General features: G+C 49.8%; 1 protein-coding gene across 4 annotated transcripts in view; it reads right to left on the bottom strand.

Annotated features, from left to right (window-relative positions):
• TENM4 (teneurin transmembrane protein 4) overlaps positions 1-22202 on the bottom strand; it is a 2903849-nt gene that overhangs the window by 224266 nt on the left and 2657381 nt on the right. For all 4 annotated transcript variants that reach the window (XM_078433056.2, XM_078433057.2, XM_078433058.2 and 1 more), the window contains one exon: positions 8851-9106. In XM_078433056.2, the coding sequence (XP_078289182.1) occupies positions 8851-9106 (256 nt within the window). The remainder of the gene's footprint in view (positions 1-8850; positions 9107-22202) is intronic.

The raw sequence follows: 22202 nt of genomic DNA on the forward strand, positions 1-22202 counted from the left end.
GGAACATTAGTACTAATTTACATAACATTAGCACTAACACTAACAAATATTCTAGAAGTACTAATGCTAACCTGCCCTACATCTACCATAGCTTATTCACTGTTCTAGAACTCTGTATCTAACGTAAATGTTAGTCCCCACATTACAATGTCAGCACTATCATTTTTGCTTTGTAGGCTGGCAAATCAAAGATCAGAGATGTAACTTTCTGAAGGTCCTATCACGGAGTAAGCAAGCGGCAGAGCTGGAAGAGAACGCAGGTTTGTCTGATCCCACAGCTCACAAGCCCGTGTCACCGCCTTGCCTGTGGGTCTGCCCCCCAGGGCCGGCCTTACATACCAAATGAGGAGGGGCTGTTGACACTTTCATTAGCACCCTCGGGGACAGTGGGAACACAAGGCAACACAGTTTAGCAGCCGGAGCCACTGAGAACCGCCGTGGTGGTGGGGACCTCCCCTTTGAGAGCGTCCTGAGCTGTCTGGGCCCAGCAGCCTGGGTACCAGGCTGTTCTGGCTGTGTTCATGGCCCCCGGGGCCTCCCACAGGGTCTGAGAGGAACTACAGGGGTGCGGAAGTCCTTCAGAGTGGCCTCATTTCTGCCCCCACCCTCCACAGGTGGTCTCCTCATGGGAGGCCTCCTGTGATGAGGGAAGGCACAGAAGACTCTGCGGTCAAAGAGGTCCCAGCTCCGTCATTCACCGGCCATGAGGTGGTGAGTCTATCTCTCTGAGCACTCATAAACTGGGATAATCACTCTCCTTATAGAAGCTAAAATATAATTTAGATCATGCTACTTCTCTACTCACAACCTTCCAATGGTTTCCTAAGAATAAAACCATGGTCCTTACCAGGGTATACAACGTCTGGCCCCCTGCTACCCCTCCAATAACATTTTTTTGTGCTACATATACCCTGGCCTCCATGCTGCTACTCCAACCAGCCTTTTAAAGCCTTTGCTGTCATTTGCCTGAATCACCTTCCCCCAAATATCTGCATGGGCCATTCCTTCCCTTCTCATGGCTAACTGTAATAGTTCCCGTCCTGCTCTTTCTAATTACCCCTGGCCCCTAGCACTGCTTTAGTTTTCCCCATTGGACTAGACACACGCAGGTATGCACACACACACACACACACACACACACACACACACACACACACGTTTTTTTCCTATTGCAATTTAAGTTCCGTAAGGGTAGAAATCTTACCTGCCTTGTTCTCTGCCATGTGCCCAGAGTCTACAAGAGCGCCTGGTACACAGTAGAAGGCACTCCATAAATATTTGCTGAAGACTGTGAACGATGGGGTATACGAAGGGAGGCGCCCCTGGCATACTGCAGGCACACAGTTGGTGTTTAATCGAGGGGAGCACAGGTGGTGTTTTATTATTATTTCCCTCATTCCCTGTAGTTCAGGAGGGAATTTCCAGTCTTTCTACAGTCCCTATGGCCCAGCCTGAGCAGGCCCTAGCCACTTCTGCCCAGAGGCCCAGGACGAGCTCTTGGTGCCTCCCTGGGGCCAGCAGCTGGCTGCATGGTACGCTTCTGCGTACATCTGGGAGGCTGGCTTGCATCGCTAGGCTAGGACTGGGCTCTCAGAGAGTCAAACGTGTACCTTAAAGCCCATCCAAAATAAATATATTCAGGGAAAAAAAGACAAAAAGGATAAAAATTGAAATGTTAATAGTGAGATTTTCCAGTGTCTGGATCAAGAGTGGTTTTTATTTCTACTTCTGTAATTTAAGAAAAGAGAGCAATTATCTCTCAAACGTGCAGATCTGTTAGGACAGGGGAAGAGGCAGTGCACTGGAACAAAGGGTTTCTGGAGTCAGACTATGCCAGATTCCCTGAAAGAGCTTTCCACGTTGGCGCTAACTCAGACGTTAGCCATTTAGGTCACTCGGGAATTTGGGGGGACGCTAGCACCTGCTGAAAATACTGCCAGTTTAGAATGCTACTGCTGACTTGAAATGCCCCTATTCTGTGCTTCTGAAACTAAGTTCTGAGTCGATGAGCCCTCATTTGATTGGTGAGGAAATTGAGACCCAGAGAGACATGTGTCCTGCTCATATGCGCAGAGCAACTTAGCAGCAGAGCTGAAACTAAAGCCGAGGTGTCTGGGCTCCTAGTTCGAGGCTCCTCCCCAAATTTCCTGCCCATTTCCCGCTCCCAACTCTGAGATTCCAGTTCTTCTGGAAAACAAAAGTTACAAGGCTCTCCTAATGAAGGCCCATGCTGCCGAGGCCTCCTTAAATCACAGTCCTGCCTGGTCTCCAGCTCGCTGCTGTTGGGAACTCGGGTGTGGACCCTAGATTCATCGGACCCGCACACTGGTGGGTACTGTTACCTCATTTTAACAAATATGGAAACTGGGGCCCAGATTGGATGAGTGACTGCCCAAGGTCACACAGCAACTGAAAGGTAGAGCTGGGACTGAAAACCACATTCCTCCAACGTCACTGCCTCCAGCTGCCTCTCAGGAGAGAGTTGCTGAGTCCCCGGAGAGGGGATGTAGTGAAGCGCATTCTGCTCTCACAGCTCTCCTTGCAGTGGGGAGGGGACCGTCTCCCCTCTACGCCTGAGAGGAGGCCTCGGGCAAGTCCCTGAGCTGCCTGCAGGGATTCTAGGTCCAGCCCAGGGCAGGCAGAGCTCGCCTTCCGAGGACAGAACAAATAGCTTTTGGGAAGGACGTGGCCGGAAAGTCACAGTGGCCAGGTCTTCAGACTGCCTTGCTCAACAGCTCATCTCACCGCGAGCCCACGAGTCCTGGCCATCCTTCACCCACAAAGCCCTGGGGCAGCCACCCAGCAGAACAGGACATTCTGCTACATGCTATACTAGCTGTCCAGCTACATTCTACAGCTGACACCCCCAAGGTGTGCAGGGCGTCAGAGATTTGGCCAAGGCCCCATAAAGACCTTGTGATAGAGCCAGCATTTAACAAATGAATGAACAAAAGCAACAAAAAATGAACCGGGTCTTCCAGGTCACAGTGATCCTTCCGAAAGGCCAATCCCATAACGTTACTCTCCTATTTCAAAGATGTTCGTAACTACTCACCCCACTTCTGCCACCCTCAGGCCCCATACCCACCTCTTCTTCCTATAACTCAAGGCCCTCCATTGCCGACTCTCATTTACATGCATTTCCATGAGGCCCATGTGCTCCCGTGTCCCCCAACTCTTAGCCATCTCTCCAAGATACGAAGCTCTCTCAGCTCTGTGCTTTTGCACAGCTGTCCCTCACCCGAGAATTCCTTTCTCCCCTGCAATCTCCTCCCGATGCAGGTCCAAATAATCAGGAGGGCAGCCCTGGAGAGCAGCTAGGTCCTCTGGAGCCAGCTGGCCGGGGTGTGGATCCTGGCCCTGCCACTTGCTGGCTGTGTTTCCTTACGCAAGTTACTTCACTTTCCCGTCTTCAGATTCTTCATCTCTAAAGTGGAGATGATAATAAGACTACCTACCTGTGCAGAGCAGTTACCATAGCAGTCCTGACTGAGGTTTTCCGGAGGGTTCCCACCATTAACTGGCGAGTGGCTGACTCACTGTGTCTAAACTACATGTACAAACAATATGGTTTATGCCAAACACCTGCTTTCCTTCTGGGTGTCTGAATTTGGGCCATTGCCAGGCATAAGGTGCCTGTGTGACCAGTTCCCAATAAAAATCCTAGGTGCTGAGTCTCTTACGTGCTTCCCTCTAAGGAGCCCCAGTAGGGCCCCATGAGTGTTTGGTATGACTGTTCCTTGATGCCCCCATACAGAGGGAGCCACACTCTCCTCTCTGCTAAGACCACCCCCCAAGTCAGAGCACTATCCAAAGTGCCATCTTCGTTCATTCATTTATGGGTCTGCCTTCCTCATAAGACCATGAGCTTCTTCTAAGATAGTGGCTCTGTTTTCTGCATGCCTGGGACCAAATCATCAAATGACAGGGACAACTGTCCACCCCAATTTCCTGCAATGCTCAGGAGTTGGCCTGGCCCACTAGAAGGTACTGTGTGCTATTCTGGGAACTATACCAAGCCTGGGTTGGAGACCACCAGGATGGCCTCCCATCCCTGAGGGGTAGATGGGGCTATTCCCCTAATTGAGCATGACCACACAACGGGCCTCAGGCTCCCAAACCAGGCCTGGGATCAGATGAGCTAGAGCAGGGGTCTGGCAGCCTCGTGCTCTGGCTTCCCCTTCATCTGACAGGAGCCTGACAGGCTATTAATCAGACAATCCCTATGAAATCAATTAAGCATTTGATGCTACAGAGCGTGAAAGAAGTGGACCAGGGTATAGTGGACCCTGAACACATGGATCCCACCAGAATGGACCACAGATGCACTAGCAGACCTCAAAGCAACATGTGACCCCCAGCTCTGGGAATCACAGGGAGGCCTGGTCTCCCCCTGGGGACTCCGTTAACCCTAGGAAGGTGCTAGAGGCAGTGGGTTAACCAAGTCCTCCCTCTCACTTGCCCTCCTGCCTTTGTCTCCAGCATGAAATCTAACCCCCTCCTGCTTATTCTGCCAGCTGTTATGCTATTTTCTCAGCTATTCACTTTTGACTCTCAACATAGACTCAGTGCGACAATTACAGAAGGGCCTGTGACTGTTCCTCTGGCATCACGGGGCTCCCCATTCGGGTGTCGCTTGGTTAAAGGCTGTTGGCTACAACCGCCTCAACTAGGCCCTGCTCCCTAGGGCTTTCAGGCCTCTGCTCAGGCTGTGCCTCCCTCACACCCCTTCTTCTTGGCTCCACGTGGGGAATCCTGCCTGCTCTTCGACAGTCCGCCCCACAGCACCAGGTCCACTAAAGTCTTCCTTTTCCCCACTCAAGTTAGGTATAACATTTCATTCATCTGTTCCATTGTTCATTCATTTAACCTGCGTGTTAATATTTTTCCAGTACCCATGATGTGGCAAGCCCTGTGCTGCCCGCTGAAAATCCGGAGGCAATTAAAACACAGATTCCTGGTATGTGCCTCTATCACAGCAGTTGCCCTAGTGCAAGAGTCTGTTCTCTTAGACATATTGCCCACTGGGCACACAGTAGGCATTCAGTGACTATTTCCTGAGTAACAAGCACTACATGGTAAGCAGTTGAGCACTTACTGCGTGCCAAGACATTTTCAGGCCTGATCATATGTAATTGCTATCACAGCCTCAGGAGGCACTACAGTGGGTTAGAAGCGGCCGAAAATCCTTTGGCACTCTCCCCTTGAGAAGTCCCTCTCCTTGAAGCTGGCTGGCCTAGGACTGCTCTGACCAACAGAACGATGGCAGGAGGGACACTATGCCGTTGCAGACCAAGCCTTTAAAAGGATCGGCGACTTCTGTCTCAGTGCCATGGAGCTCTGAGCCACTGAATATGAAGTCCACTCCCTGCTGGGAAGACTGGGAGAAGAAGTCCTGAGACCACGTTAGAGGGTGAGGGTCCGCTGAGCCCAGCTACCCAGCCTTCTTCTCCAAGGCTCAGGCATGCGAGTCAAGCCACTTGGCTCCTTCAGATTGCCCAGCTAACAGCTAGTACCACTGACCGACCCTAGGTCAGGAAGACCCAGCTCTTCCTGAACTCCCGACTCACACTGTGAAGTCTAATCAACTGGTAGAGTTTGACAGTCATTTGTTATGCAGCAATAGAGAATCAGAACAGGAAGTTACTAAGATTTTCTCCCTTTTAGAGATGAAGAAATTTAAGGTCTAGGACCACAGCCAGTGAGAGACAGGGTGGGGATGTGGGCACAGGATCTGCCTGGCCCTAAAACCTGTGCTATGAACAACTAGCTTCAGTGAAAGGACCATCACTTATGTACTCAGAGCACTGGGGCCAAACTTCCTTCTCCAAAGTGGAGAAAAAGGTGCAATCTCCTATTTCCTCTCAACTCTTCGGGTGAGCAGGAGTTCAATAAATATTTTTTCAAGACTTTTTTCTTTACAGGGTTGATATGGGAAGATGATGTATATGAAAAAACATGGGAAATCATTTTTATAGTGTGTCTTTTAATGCCAGGCACCATGCTTTATGTTTCTTATGTGATTCACTTCCTCCCAATCGGAGAGGCCTGAGTTCTTAGCCCAATTTACACAGGCAAATCGAGGGTCAGGGATGTTTCATGAACTTGCTGGGCCGGTAACTGTTAAAGCCAAGACAGGAATCCAAGTCCTCTGACTGTGAATTCTGTGCTATTCCTATCTTACCATGCTGGTCAAAATTATCTGCAGTTCTGTCTGCCAGATGGGGCACCAACCCCTCTTCAACCTTGTTGGTTTTGTGCCATCAACCAGGAAAGGTCAGTATTAAGGCCCAGAATTCTGAATGTGTTACCGGCTGTATTAGGCACGTCTCCCGGTTTTAGACCATCTTTAGCTGCACAAAACTCTGGGGTAACAGAGGAGACCTACCTCAAACATTTCATCTGGGTCTTTAAGAGTAAGTAGGACTTTGCAAGACCAAGAAGTAAGAAGGAGGGCAGCTCTGGCGGACAACTGTACGAGAGCATGTGCAAAGGCACAGAGGCATGAAAGGGGTGGGCATCTTGGGGAAGACTGATAAACACACACACACACACACACTCATACATATATCAGATGTTAAATATACATATCTGTATAGATTTACATAAAATAGTATATATGAATATATATATGCTGGCATGTTAACGATGGTTACATTTGGTGGTAGATACAAGTGATTTTCTTTTATTTCCGAAGTGCGATAAAGTAGAAGGAAGGACAAAGAAAACCAAGTTCCGTGTGGTTTGTACAATGGACGTGGGAGGACAGAGGGTCAGAAAGGCAGGTGTCGGCTGGCTGATGAGGCAAGAGAGGTCAGCTGGGACCACTCTACCAGGAAAATGCCCTGCTGCTGGTCCTCTATCTTCCTTTCCCTTGAAAAACCCAGAGAACCACCTACTTTGATACTAAGGGATAAAAATGAACATCCAACCAGAGGGAGTGGCTACTGTGTTCCATGCAGAGAATCAGAACCATCGATTATTTGCTGACTTCTTTCAGCCACGTGCAGTCATTCAATAAGCCCACGGGAACTAATGGGGATCTGATTAAGCTACCCTGGGTGGGATGGCATATGATCATCCAGCTCTGTCACTGATGAGAGCCAAGGAGGCATGTCAGGAAAACTCACACATGATTTTAGAGGAGGTCAACAAAAACAATATTAATTAAGAGACTGGGGGTGGGGCGAGCTGGGCTGTATCTCTAAGAGATTTGCTTTTGGAAAAGCGATTCTACAGGAGTAAAAGGGCACAAAAGGATGTTGATTTTCTTTCACTGGATCCCACAAGCTCAACGTGCAGATGTCATAATGCCAGATAGAGTCAGATGGGTACATGTTCCGTGTGTAAATTAATTTCACCTCTTTAAGTGTGGGATGACTTTTGTCCTCTTCGCAGATAAAGAACAGGAGTTTGAGAAAATAAAATCTATGTTTCCCCACTACTTAGGGTAGAAGATGAAGAGGTTCTAATTGTGCTAGACTGGGACACTTCATCTCTAGAGAAAGTAGGGAAAGGCTATGTCCCCCAAAGTCAACAGAGGGGTAAGAATTATGGGTAAATCTTTTTTTTAATTATTTTTTTATTTAAATTCAATTTAGTTAACATATACGGTGGTAAAGATTTCAGGAGTAGAATCCAGCGATTCATCACTTACATACAACACCCAGTGTTCATCCCAACAAGTGCCCTCCTTAATGCCCATCACCCATTTAGCCCATCCCCCCACTCAACACCCCACCAGCCACCCTCAGTTTATCCTCTGTATTTAAGAGTCTCTTAATAGTTTGTCTCTCTGTTTTTAACCTTATTTTTGCTTTTCTTCCGGATTATGGGTAAATCTAATTTTTGTCTTTATATCCTTCTGCATTTTCTCCAGTGAGTTTGTATGCCTGTATAATCTTAAAACAAAACAAAACAAAACAAAACAACCCCTCATTTTCATTTTGGTAAAATAGTGACTAACCAGAGGGAAGGAGGGCAGCTACAGAACTGATGCTGACTGAAGTCCCTGGAGGGAAGGGAGCATTCTGCAAGACTGGAAGGATGCAGAGGTGGAGAGGTCCAGGCCAGGGGAGACCAGGAGAAGGTGGCTGTGGTGTAGGGAAATAGCATTGCGCACTGAGTCAGGCATCCTGGGTTCACATCTTAGACACACATCCACCGTCTATGTGACCTGAACTAGTCACCGAGTCTGATTCTCAGCTTCCAAAACTCCCAAACGGGATCACAAATCACAACAAGGCCTTGGTAAAGTTGTGAGGATTACATCACATTTCAAGTATGAAAGGTCTTGTAACTAAAAGTTGATGGTGTCTCAATGTTAGGGATTATAGGGCTTGGAGAACGGTGAGAAGTCCGTGGGAGGGAAGGAGAGGAGAAAGGACAGGGAGCCTTCCCTGAGCACCCACCACAGGCCAGGCAGGTCCCAGGCCAGGCACAAGGTGACCAAATCACAGTAGGGAAAGGCGGAGATGTGGATCCCAATTTAACACTGGTCAGGAGCCTACCCTCTGCCTCCCCGTGACACACTCAGCTCTCATCTCCTTTTACAACGGCCTCCTCCAGCGAGCAGCACCCCCACCGCGTAGACAAGGAAAAAGGGCACGCAGCGGCTCATACCTTTGTCAGCGGCAGGCCAGCCCTGGACCTTGCGGCTGCCCGATTCCCAAGCGCCCGCTCTTCCTGCCCCACGCCCATCCCGCCGCCTGGCTCCCCTTCTCGAGGGTGGCCAGAGAGCCGCCTCTCGGAGCTGCTGCTGGACCCCAGCCTCCCGGACCACGGCCGTGGGGGCACACGGAAGGGCCCCTCCGCCCACCCCCGCTGCTCGGCCCCGCCCCTCCCCCGCACCTGGTCTCCAGGGGGATGTTGCTGTTGAGCAGCCAGTTGTCCTGGGCGTGGGCCGGCTCCTGGGCGCCGCCGGCGGGGGGCTCTCCGGAGAGCGAGTGGTCCGTGGGGGCCGGGCTGGGGTTGCTCCTCGGAGTGAAGTTGCCCCGGTTCAGGGAGTTGATGGAGGCCGCGTGGTGCTGGTTGGGCGTGTGCGCGTGCGAGAGCGGCGGCGGCGGCGTCCGGAGCCGCGGGTGGTTCTGCAGGCCGCCCGGGTGATCTAGGGCACAAACATGCGCGGTCAGCGGGGTGCCGGGCCACCGCCACGGCCGGGCCTGGTCCCGAGGCCCACGCGGGAGTGGCCGGGCGGCGACGGGCGCGGCGGACCATGCGTGTCCATACGGTGGGGAGACGGTACTTACTGAGTACCTACTATTTTCGGTGCTAGGGGCACATCAACAAAACAGACAAAATCCCTGTCCCCTTGGAGCTTAAATTCGAAAAGAGACAATAAACAAGATTAGAAAAAAAAAAAGTAGCCTCTGACGTCACCCACTTCACACAGTTTCTTTAATACTTAGTGGGTGGTGTTTTGCAAGTGTGGTGCAGGACCAGCCCCTTCGATATCACCTGGGAATTTGTTAGAAGAGAAAATTCTGGATCCCTGGCCCAGGCTTATTGCATCATGAGCCCTTGGGTGGGCCCCAGCAATCTGATTTCACCAAGTCTCCAGTTGATTCCAATGGATGCTAAAAGTTGAGAAAGTATACAATGGTACACAGAAAATGAAACAAACAAGGTAAGGAAAACATGTAGTTTACTAAGGTGGTGATAAATCTGAGAACACAGAAAGCCAGGAAAGGGCCTGTGGCCTGGGTATGTGAGGGCTGTGGTGAAATTTTAGGCTAAGTGGTCAGTGATAGCCTGGGGGAGGGATGAATTTTGAGTAAAGGGAATGAGCTGAATTAAAAACCACCTGGGGGTTATTAAAAACCATCATTAACAGTTACTGAGCACTTACTGTGTGCCAGGCACTATTCTGAGCCCTCTCCATGTTTAAACTCAGCTGATCCTCATGACCCACTAAAGAGCAGGTACTATTTTTATCCTCACTTTACAGACAAGGGAATTATGATACATCTTTTATTTACTCCTTTCAACTACTCAGAACAATAAGTATTATCATCACCAGATTTATAGATGAAAAATAGATTTCAAGATAAAGCCCACACAGGGTCTGGCAAGCCCTTCAGAGTGTGACCCACCCACCCTGCAGAATCCAACCCTACCTTTCATCATCTTCCTCCCTCTACCCTTGACTCCTGCCACACCTTTCCCCCAGAGGCCAAGAGGTCTGCTGCGGCAGTCTAGTGGCTAAAACCTCATTTCTGATGAAGACGGTCCCCAGGAATGTGCCTCGTACCCTCTGAAGATGTGCCATGCGGTGCTAGCAGGAATCCCCCTTAATGGGAGGCATTAAGCATGGGAAGCAAAACAGGCAGAGAGCAGACAGCCTTGCACCAGGGAGAAGGCAAGAATAGCAGGGTCATTTGCTTTGTCCAGCCGTCCTCAGGCATCACTTTAATGGAGACGTTTGGAGCCTGAGACAGAAGCCAGCAGCAGAAGCACCCTCCTGGGTTGGCCGAGTGTCCCCCCTACCCTTGGCCTTTCAGGCTGCTGGCTGCAGTCCTCACGGCTCCAAAGTGGTGAGAGGGATTGGACCACTATGTCTGAGGCTTATCAGGAGGCCAGCAGAGAAGGGTGACCTAGCCCTTGCTCCAGGCCTCCCAGCAGGAGTCAACCTCCTTGTGGCATTTTTACCTAACGGATATTGATAGTTGCTGCCACTAGCACTTAACTGTGTACTTTTACAGCCTTAACTTATCTAATGCCCACAACAACCCCTAGAGGGCAGTATTATTATCATTCCCATTTTAAGGACAAGGAAGCTGAGGTTTGCAAAACTAAGGGGTCCTTTATTTTATTTTGTTTTACTTTTTTTTAAAATCTTTTAAAGATTTATTTCTTTTTGAGAGAGAGCGTGAGCAAGCAAGGGGCAGAAGAGAGGGGGACAGAAGATCCCAAGTGGGTTCCGCACTGACAGCAGTGAGCCTGATGTGGGGCTTGAACTCACGAACTATGAGCTCATGACCTGAGCTGAAGTTGGATGCTCACCCGACTGAGCCACCCAGGTGCCCCCCCCCCCCCGCCACTTTTAATTTTAGAGACAGCACAACTGAGGAAGAGGGGCAGAGGGAGAGAGCGAGAGAACCTCAAGCATGCTCCACACTCAGTACAGAGACTAACACAGGGCTTGATCCCACGACCTTGGGATCATGCCCCCAGCTGAAAGCAAGAGTCAGACAATCAACCAATTGGGCCATCCAGGCGTCACACTAAATGGGTCCTTATTAATCCAAAGCCTGAATTCTGTCTACCAACCACAGTGCCTTTGCATATAACAGACACCAGCCCAACTATCTCAGTCCATGGCCATAGGCAGAATAAAACCCCTCAGTTCAGACAGCAAGCATATGAGGGCTGGGTCAGAACAGGCTGGTCTGCATGCCTACAGACATCTTCTTTGTGACTAAGTCAGGATGCCAAGCTCTGGCTTGATAAGGCTTTAGAAGCACTGCCAAGAGTCCTGAAACAATGAGATTTTAATGTATAAGACCACTAGTCATATATCTAAAAACCTAACTTCTAGAAGGAAATTCTCCTATGAGGATAAGGAATATCCTGGTCCAAATCCTCTCTGTTTTTTGAAGCTCAGCTCAATTTCCACCTCCTCCAGAAAGTCTTCCTTGATCTGCCCTCCCCAAAGTTCTTTTTTCCTTGATTGAATGCTAACAGCAGGTAACCTGGACCATGCAGCTTTTCCTTCTCCCTTACAGTTGGGATACTTATGTCCCCATCTTGCCTCTCCTGGTAGGTATAAAAATCCCTGTCCCCTCTGTGCTGGTGATCACAGGCCCTACAACCAACCAGGTGCTCAGTATAGGCTTATTTAGTAAAACGGCTCTCATGAGTGGCTTGGGCAGTCTATCCAAGAGCATAAACCTAGTGTGGAGGACATTTGTGTGCCAAAAATCATAGCAGATCACCCTGGGCTGTCTAGACCGTGGGCCTATGTGGCCCTTTACTGACTTACCTGGAGCCAGAGTTCCAGGTGCATCAGCTGGGCTCTTTGTTTTCCTTCCCTCATCCCTTCCATTCTGAGACCACCAGGAAAGGGGACTTTGAGTTTTCCCAGGTTCCCAAGGGAGAAGATCTGTGTTTTGGGACTTATCAGTGGAAGATCACTCACAACCCCCAAAAGAGACATGACCTTCCTAAGGAGCCATTGTCTCCTCTGGTCTGAATGGAGTCTCCTTTCTGCTCCTAAGGCCAGGAGGGAGGATAGAGGGCAGGCAGAGAGGGTCCTTCTTTTCTCCCCTTCCCCCTCTCTCATATACACTCCCATCTAGACAGAGAAACTTAGAACCAGTTCGTTCATTCAACGTTTACTGGGTGCCTATTCTGTGCCAGGTCCTGTACACTGCGTGCTGGGAATGCAATGGTGGATGAGATAGAGATGGCCCAAGAGAGGCCTGACTCCCTGCTGGTTTCTACAAACTGGCTGGGTGGCCTCCAGTAACTCACTTTACCTCCCTCGTCCTTGGTCCGTGAAAGGGTGCACGCATTCCTACGTCACCACTTTCTGGAGGATGAAAAGCAACGGCCCTTGCTCCAGTGCCAAGTCCTTGGGCTTCCGCTACTCCCACAGGGAAGGGACCACGTGCCACTCCTCTCCATAGCCCCAGTCAATATTTACGGAATGTGGGGGAGACAACAGCAAATTAGCTAGGTGGACTTCTTGCTCACGCAAGCAATGGCTTCTCTCCTGCTACCTGGGAGGAAGCGTTGGTACATTTGCAAAGCTGAGCTGTAAATTCCAATTTACACCCTCTTTTCACAGATACAGCCTCCAAGTATATCTCTGAATCAAGCCCAGATATGAGTCATTTTTACTGTTATACTGCACACCTCTGTTAGTAAAGGCCACTTGCTTATCTGAGTTTTGCAAGCCTGGTTTTCCAGGCAGTATTTTTGCTTCCTACAAGTTCTCGGATATATTTGCAGTTGCTGGTTCCCTCCAACACCTCAGACACTTTTTTTTTTTCTTCCCACTTTATATACCACAAAAATCCTGAACATTGACGCCTCCAGGAGCATCTCCCTGAACTGAGACATCATGAGGCTTCTTCAGAGTGCTCTTCCAAATAGTAGGTAATAGGAGGAGACTACGCTTTGATGTCAAACAGCCCTGGGTTCAAGCTTTGGCTTTGCTACTTATAAGCTCTTCGACGTGGATCAAGTTACTTGATTTCTCTGGAGCTTCAGTTTTCTTATCATTAACTGGAGATACTAGCCACCTTATAGGGTGATTACGAGAAGTAAAAGAGATAATGTACGTAAGGTGCTTAGCATAGTGCCTGGAATACAGTAATGAAAAGAAATGGTAACTATTAATTCCACGGTTACCATAAAGGCACGCTGAATGAATAAATTGTAAAGTGCTGACTCATCCCCGTGATAATCACGGTCCAGCATTTACAACAGGGGTTCCAAGGCAAAAAACCTTGAGAGAAAAAGGGCAAGAACATATCTGATAGACATGTGGTACGCCTTTGTTGCAGCTGGAGTCTATTCTGGACCACCCACTGGCTTCCAGGAGCCCTGGTCTAAGGAGGGTACCTGTGGCTCGACATGCAGATCAGAAGTGATTAGAATGGCTGCAGCCTGACCCTCAAAGCAAAGTCAGATGAGTGGGGTCTCCATGACTTCCAAGGGCCCCTTTCTGCACCAGATAAGCATGTCAGAACGAATCAAGGTGATGCTCTGTCCTGGGTTCAGGTGCACGCTAAGGTACCCCTTGCCCTAAGCAGAGGGCACTTCAGGTTCAAGTCAATCAGCAACACTAAAGAGCCCTCTGTTGTGCAGAGACGGAGGGTTTTAAGATGAAGATAAGCCCCAGCCTTGGCAAAGAGCTGGTGTCTACATGCTTGCTGAAGAAACGTGTAAGAACAGAGGTCAGGCATCTTCCAGATGCAGGCTCCGCCTGGGCTCTGTCTCTGACAAGCATGATTGAGGGCAAGTCACTTAACTTTTCTGAGCCTCTAACTCCTCATCTGTAAAATGAGTCTATAATAGTAACAGTAATGAAAGGAAGAGGAAGAGAAGGAAGAAGGGCTACCACAGACTGAATCCACGGAGATCCAGAGATGAAACACATATGGTCCCTGACTTTGAGCTGCTCACAGACACTCAGATACTACACAAAATGGCAATCGTGACGAAACTGCAGCAGTTAGTATTTATTGAGTACTTGCTACGCGACTGGGCCTGTGTTTGACTTATTTAATCCTTCCGATGCCCCTGTAAAGAAGGTACTGTTATTACTCCCCATTTTGTAGAGGAGGAAACTAAGGCACAGAAAGGCTGAGTAAGCAGTTTGCCTAAGATTACAAAACCCCTGAGTGGTGCAGCCACCATTTGAACCGGGCAGTCTGGCTCCAGGGCCCATGCTGTGAAACACTCTCCTGTACATATATGAAGTGAGTTGACTCGGGTAAAGAGCTTATGTCAGTCAATGCCTGTCACACAGTGAGCCCCTCCTCAAGCGGCGGCTCCCAGGATTCTCGTTGGCCTTCACCACATTGCCGCTGGAGCTCCATGGAGCACAGAGGCAGCTGCCAGACGGACCGCTGGGGCTGGGGGAGGAGGCTTCAGGAGAAATGACGTGTGACCTGTGTCTAACGGGCACACGTGAGGGGTTCAGGGGCCTGAGAGAGAGGCAGTGAGGCCCCCTGGAGCACTTGGATAAGCAGTGTGATGGCTGGGAGGGGCGGCGGCCACAGGCAGGGAGGAGACCCCGAAGGCAGGCCCAGATGGCGAATGCCTACAGGTGCCACATGAAAGAACTCGGCCTTCACTGGGAGGGTGACAGGGCGCCCCAGTGGGCTTTAAGCAAGGGAGCGCCGTGCTCCCTAGTGTTTGAGGAAGGTGTCCAGTGGCCAGGTGGAGGCTTGAGCCAGGCGGGGTGAAACCACAAGCAAGGCCCTGGGTGACTGCCGGATGCCTGCCCGCCAGAGGCTCCAGCTGAGTGGGTCATTATTCTTTCATAAGAGCACCCTCATGAGAAAAAGGCATGAACTTCCAGGCCTTTGGCTTAGGCAAGGAATTCGAACGTGTCAACAGCCCTGCGAGCTAAGGCCAGCAGTGGCTCTGCAAAAGGGTGCCGGGCCCGGTGCCCACGCTCCTGCCGTCAGGAGCCCCGAGGTCTCCTTGCTCCAGAATTAACGACGACCTGGCGTGCACTGCGCTCGTTCATCGGGTCCTAAAGATTGTCAGACGTGAAAGATGACGGTATTTAATTACCATAAAACACAAAAACTCCAGCTGCCTGAGAATGCCATCAGGAAGAGTTATTTGGCTCCCATTAAAATGCCATCGAGCACCACTAACTCGGGACGGTGATGTAGCCGTGCTGAGAGCTCAGCTAATGAACCTTGGCCTGCACGACCAATTTAGAGAGGCCAGAAAGCTCTTTGTCACCACAGTCGGCAGCCGGGATCTGATGGCCTGACTTCCAGGCTCAGCTCTGCCTCCTTCAAGCTGTATAATCTCAGACAATCTATTTAGCCTGCATTTTAGTTTCTTCACTTGTCAAAGGCATATGAAAGCACCTTGCAAGCTACAGGGTCCTATGTAAGGGTTAGAGACAGAGATCACCAGTATGATCATTACCTTAGCCCAGAAGGAACACGGACTGTGAGGCCCCAGATGAAACCACCGGTTTGAGCACAAGGCTAGTGGCTGAATTTTTTGCCATGTTTCTTCGCTCGTTCGTTCCCTCCCCGAACGGATGCTTTCCGTTCACTTTCACTGCTGTGCTGCTCTTTCTATGTCATGGCCAATGTGCAGTGATTCGAAATGGTACTTGGCCTGAACCCCAGATGGACTCATGGCAGGGAGGGTCCACGGAAGCGGAGACAGAGGACAGGAGCTTTCCCAGGGCTCCCCTTCCAGTTTTCTTGATGAGGGGTAGAAAAGGGTACCCTGAGGTCACCAGGGGGCCGTTTATGCTCCTCATTCATGCGGTCAGGGCAGAACTTTGAGTGGACACTCAGACTATTAAAGCGCTTTGTGTTGAGGGGCGCCTGGGTGGCTCAGTCGGTGAAGCGTCTGACTTCGGCTCAGGTTGTGATCTCACGTCTCGTGAGTTCGAGCCCTGCATCGGGCTTTGTCGCTGACAGTGCAGAGCCTGCTTGGGATTCTCTGTCTCTCCCTCTCTCTCTGCCCCTCCCCTGCTTGCACTCTGTCTGTCTCTCTCTCAAAATAAATAAATAAACTTAAACAAATAAAGTGCTTTGTGTTGAGATGTGGTGATGCAGAGACAGAATAGGACTGGAGCACAAGCCTCACCGTGGGTGGCAGTGGTTTTCCACCGGCAGTGTCTGGAAGGGAGTGTTTTCGGGTTGCGATGATGACCGGGGAGCACAGCTGGCATTTGGTGGGAGGGGCCAGGAAAGCTGGCGCGTGCAGGGCAGGCGACCCAGTGACCCTGAGGGGCGTGTAGTGCAGTCAGCACTCAGTGTAGTCCTCGCTAGCGAGCATGGGTAAACAGCCACTACAAGACGTTATTCTTTGCCTGCTCCACTCCCTTCCCACCTGAGGCTACTCTCTGCCCTTCTCCGACACAGGCCTGCAGCACCTGGGCTCCCTTGCCCCACGGCTTCCACAGAGGTGTGGCTAGGTGTTAGCACGACAGGGCACTGGGAGACCAGAGGAGAGGGATGTGGTGATGGCCTCCCTCCATCCTCTGCAGGGCAGCATCTCAGGCACGGACACTGCAGTTCGGTGGTAGAGTGGTCTGGGGAAGCTTCTAGAAAGAACAAGAACTGGGCATGTAAGGAGGGACAGGGTGGAGGTGTATAAAGTGGAGGGTCGGGGCATTCGAGCCAGGGGCCCTGGCATGAGCAAAGGCCCGCAGGCTGAGAGACACAGGCTCCTCAAGGCAGCAAGGATGGTGGGGGGGCCTGGGCATGCAGAGCAGAGATATGGTGAAAGGGAGCAGAGGGAGAGGCTAGAGCCCACCTGTGAGGGCTGGGGGTCCGGCTGGGGGTGCACCTGGGAGCCTGGAGTCGGAAGGCAGCATTGAGGATACTTAGGGGGCTCACCCCAACTTCTGGCCTTTTAAGACCACATGTCAGAGTAGTTACAGGAGTGAACCAGAATCTCCAGGCTTCATTAAAATGTACATTTTATGTACATTTTACATAAATGGACATAACAGTAATGAGGGATTCCTCATCCAGCAATGAAAGTTCTCCTAGAGTGTGAGCAGGGGTGAGGGGCACCCTGCTGCCCTTGGCTAGACAGCTGAGGAGAGTCAGTGTGTCTGTCAGACAGAGGTATCATCAACATTGCTCTCTATTTCCAGGGTCATGGTAATTTACAGACGCATGAAACCCATCTTTCTAAGTGTGTATGAACAGCTTGGCTGGGCCACCATCGAACCTGGAAAAACTATCTCCCAACTTACACTGGCCCAAACTTCATTCTCGTCCTTGTCCCTGTCGGCCACCAATTGCTCTGTGACCTCGGGCAAGGCACTTTGCCTGTCTGAACTCCGGTTTCCCCAACTGACAAACAGGAGGAGGCAGTGGGGGGAGTCCCGTCTCTTTCTAAAATCAAGACTGTATTATTCTTGGCAGATGAGCCTGGGGCCTTTGTTAATGAACAGCTACTTACAATAGATGTGCACAGCAAGCTGTATATTGGACTGTGCTGTGTGATTAGGCACCAGAGAAGGCAGGGAGATGGAAGAAAGAGAAACAGAGTGCTTCTCTCCTCCCACCCTCTCTTCTTGCTTCTCTGCTTTCCATTCCTTTTGCAACCGTCACTCTCCATAGGCCTTGTGCTTGAAAGCAGCCACACAGAGAGGGATGAAAGGCCCTGCCTATAGCATTGGAACAGGCTGGTTGGAAAAGGCCACCTGCAGCCACAGGGGAGATTTTTTTTTCTGGGTGGATGGCTTTCCCCCAACTTAAAGCTGTGTCCACCTCAGGGCAGAACTTGTGCTGGGAAAGCTTTCTGGCCGTCAGGCAAGTTTTCCGTCCTTCTACCATCACCTTCTTACCCTTTTCAAAAATGGTCTGACCCACAAGCTGTTAGGGCAAGTCCCAAATCAATAAGAAACCATATTTTATAGGTAAGATAGGAGCGAGTGGATGCACGCGGGGGTGGAATTCAGTTCAACAGGAGTCTGTGTGTGTTGGAGCAGATGAGAAGCTCATGGAGATGCAGTAGGTTGTAATCCTAGAGGTAAAGCACTAGGAAAGAAGGTGATGGTCACACTACTGATTAGCTGGCGTGGGTCCAGAGGAGGGATGCCTGGATTGTGGGTCATCGCAGTGTTACAGAGACTGATCCTCCCCAGAGGTCTCTGGAGGTAATGTTTTCCCTGGCTTCCTTGAATGGTGATGAGTTTAGAAACTGTGTTCCTGTGCGTGTAGACAACGGACCGATGCTGTTGGCCTGAAAAGGAGACGGGTTAGGGGAAAGGGCTTAAAGAAAGGGCGTGTGTCTAAGAGCCCTGGGGAAACACACCAGATGCCTTATGATAAGCTGTCCAAGTTTTGTCACTTAAGCCGCACAATCCGCAGCTAGGAAATTAAACACATAATTACGTGATGTTATGGAGAGCCCTAGGTTAAAGAACTGTTCCCAGGTTTGCCATTAACTCACTCTGTGACTTTGAGCAAGTCCCTTACTCTCTCTGGGCCTCAATTTGTCTGTCTTTTATAGATGATCTCCTGAGGCTCCTTGCAGCCTTTGATGGTCTGATTCCTTGTGGCTTCCGTGCCCCTTTCAGGGGACTTCCTGAAAAGAAGAGGATGTGTAGAATGCTACTGCTGCCTTCAAACAGCTAAAGGGTGGGAGAAGGAGAAAACGTACTCCGTGGGGCTTTAGGAGAAAGAATCAGGACAAAGGCCAGAAGTTACTTGGAGCCACCAGCAGTCAACTTAAGAGAACCCTTCTTCCTGCCAAGCTCTGCAATGGGCCGCCTTCCCAAAGAGTGAGCTCCCTGTTTATAAAGCAGCAGATTTTTAAAAATGTTATTATTTATTTTGAGAGAGAGACACAGAGCATGAGCAGGGGAGGGGCAGAGAGAGAGGGAGACACAGAATGCGAAGCAGGCTCCAGGCTCTGAGCTGTCGGCACAGAGCCCGACACAGGGCTGGAACCCACGAACCATGAGATCATGACCCGAGCCAAAGTCGGACACTCAACCGACTGAGCCACCCAGGCGCCCCGGTAAAGCAGTAGCTTAAAGAATCTCAACCTCTTCCCTGCACGTCAAACCTCTGCGGCTCAAACAAAATACATACAGAGCTAAATCTAATGCCTCCCTGCTTCTGAGCCCCCAATCCTACCCCCCTCTCCTAAGCTCCTGATCTCACCACCACCAGCTGCTGCCAGAGCTGCCCCCCCAGTCCACCAAAGCAGACCTCGGGGAACCACCACTGCCTCCTCCCTCTTTTACCAGGTCCTCACCACTCCCACTGTCACTACCCCAGCTCGGGTCTTATAAGTGGACACCGAGCCTGGAACCATCGCCAACACTGGTGTCCCACCCCACAGGCTCTCCCACCTTCAATGCATTTGCCATCCGTTAGCAGGAGTGAGCTTCTTCAAAGAAAACAATCTTGTCAGTCCCTCATGATAAAGCTTCAGTGGCTCCCCACTGCCCACAGGACAAGACCCCTCACCATCTGGCCTGAACCTGCCACTCCAGGGCAGCACCCACAGCTTTCCACTCCCCTCTTCAAAAAGGTACTGAGGTTAACGGGCTAATTATAAACCACTCATGCAACTGCTCCCTGCTTGTCTCCTATGCATGGCTTTGCACATGCTGTTTTCTTAGGCACGGATGGCTTTCTTGGTTCCTTCACCTGGTTAACTCAGATGCAGAGTTACTTTCTCCAGGAAGCCTTCTCTGACCACCACCTTCACCCCCAGTGTGGGCTCAAGGAACCTCTTCTGGGCTCTTATAGCCCTCAGAGCTCAGAGTTATCACATTTTGTTTGCACGTCTGTCTCTCCTGCTATGCTCTAAGCTCTGGCAGGGGTCTTATCTTAACATGTCAGGGGCTGTGAGGCTAGGAGCAGATGACTCCTCTCTCCAGGGTACATGGCAGGATCTTTCACCTAGGTGCTGCCACTGATTCTCAAGGGGCATGGTACAATTTGAGCACTCCGATCTCTTTAAACTTGACCTGATGTTCTTCAAACTATACAGGAAAGACAGAGGTGGATGTGTCACTGAGGTGGATAAAAACTTAGTATTTTAATCAACAGTCGAAGATGCCATGAAAAGGAAATCACGACAATGGAGCTCAAGGCTCCTACAGGGAATGGCTCGCTTTGTTGAAACTGATGTCAGCACTGAAGGTCAGGGCAGGTGGTTTTTCTAATTCTAGCCCCGCTCCCACTGCATGGCCTGGCAGGGGGCAGAATACCACCAAATGGACAGGTGAATTCTCATTAACCCTGTTCATGTGCCTCCCTGAACTTTTACATCCATCAGTATTGAAGAAACTATTTTCTCTTGTAAGAAATACAGACATGCTAGATGGAAGCAAGAGGCTGCTAGAACTCACAGAGCATTATGGCATGGTCAAGTGCCAAGGCTCAGGCTCAAGATGCTTTGGGTTCAAATCCCACCCCCCCACCCCCACTTACACACTGGCCACACTACCAATCTCTTTTGGATCTCAATTTCATGCCATGAATCCCATTCAAGCAACACGGTGGCCAAGAAGCCAAGTGCTAAGTCCCATGGAACGGAGTTTGAAATCAGGCTCAACCACTTAGTAGCTCTGTGGTTTCCAGAAAGCCTTGATTTCTTCATTTGTAAAATGGGGAACAGAGCACCATGTACTGATTAGTGTCGTTTCAGGGATTTAAGGACATGGTGCCTATAGTCTTTAGCAGAATGATTGGCAAGTAGACTCAGTTGAGGTTAACTATTAATTTACTCTCATAGAATTACGTCTAATTACATTCCCTTTAGGCTATAGTCTTCAAGAACAGAGATCTTATCTCTGCTTGGTCTCTCCTATACCTTCAGCTGTCTTCCCTGTAAAGGCTGTTAAGTTCATCTGTCCCTACGTGTTGAATGAAACTAAATTAAGCCCCTATCTTTGTATATCTGGGCACCAAGAGGTTGCTGGGGGGAAGAGAAATATTTATCAATACGTGACAATGAGCAGACTCCTTATTTTATCTCCAGAGTAATATTGGAAGGTGGCTGTTAATTTCCACATTTTATAGGCAAAAAGACTTAATTTCACAATTTTACAGACCAAACAAAACAAAACAAAACCAAACCTCTGAGTCTCATAAATCTGCTTATGCCTTGGTCTATGAACTCTCTCAAATTTTTTTCAGCAATGGGGTAATGGGGTATCTCGGGCCCTAGCATTTGGGGCAACTTTATTAAACGTGACATCTTGAGTCCAAAACAAAACAACAAACAAAACAAGAAACCTGCCCTCTAGGGAAAGGATAAAAGCCAGGATCCTAGCACTGGTCTCTGCTCTTTCTGCTCTTGATGCCCCCTAGAGGCAGAAGAACAAGAAAGAATAAATTCTGGAGTCCTTAAATTGTATGTATCAGGAGATTGATTAACTGCACACACATCTAATGTATTTTGGTTATGACTAGACAACAATCATATCGACAGCTGTATGGATGAGGTGTTTTGGGGACCACAAAATGTTTTAATGTTTGATAACACCGTAGCAACAACCCTAAGAGGCAGGTGTTACCAGCCTTTTATACATGAGGAAACTGAGGCTCTTCAAGGTTTTGTGCCTTGCCCAGGTGGCCTGCCCCTAAACAGAGCCTCCAAGCCCAGTACCCTCCGCAGTCTCTAGAAACTACATGCAAATGCGATGTATCTCAACCAACCCCGGCAAGTCACAGGATGCAGGTGGCCCCTGCCCAAGCGATCTTTACCTTTTCCCTCAGGCCATAAGAGGCCCCACCTAGGGGAAAAGGCAGAAAGTCATCCAACTAATTATACAGATCACAGAGATGTTTTTCATCATTTATGACGTGATCCCATGTGGATTTTCCTTTTGATACAAGCTCAGGAGATCTTAGGCAGGTATTTCATCCATCAATGTCCATAAACCAAGACATAATAGAAACAGATAAAAGGAATTTGTCCCCCTGAAGTCCTCTGCACAGTGTCCAGCCCGATCCCCAGGCCACCGAAATGTAATAATAGTACCAGGGGCACCTGGGTGGCTCAGTTGGTTG

The sequence above is a fragment of the Panthera onca genome, chromosome D1, assembly GCF_046562875.1.
Source record: "Panthera onca isolate mPanOnc1 chromosome D1, mPanOnc1 haplotype 2, whole genome shotgun sequence".
Taxonomy (NCBI): Eukaryota; Metazoa; Chordata; class Mammalia; order Carnivora; family Felidae; genus Panthera; species Panthera onca.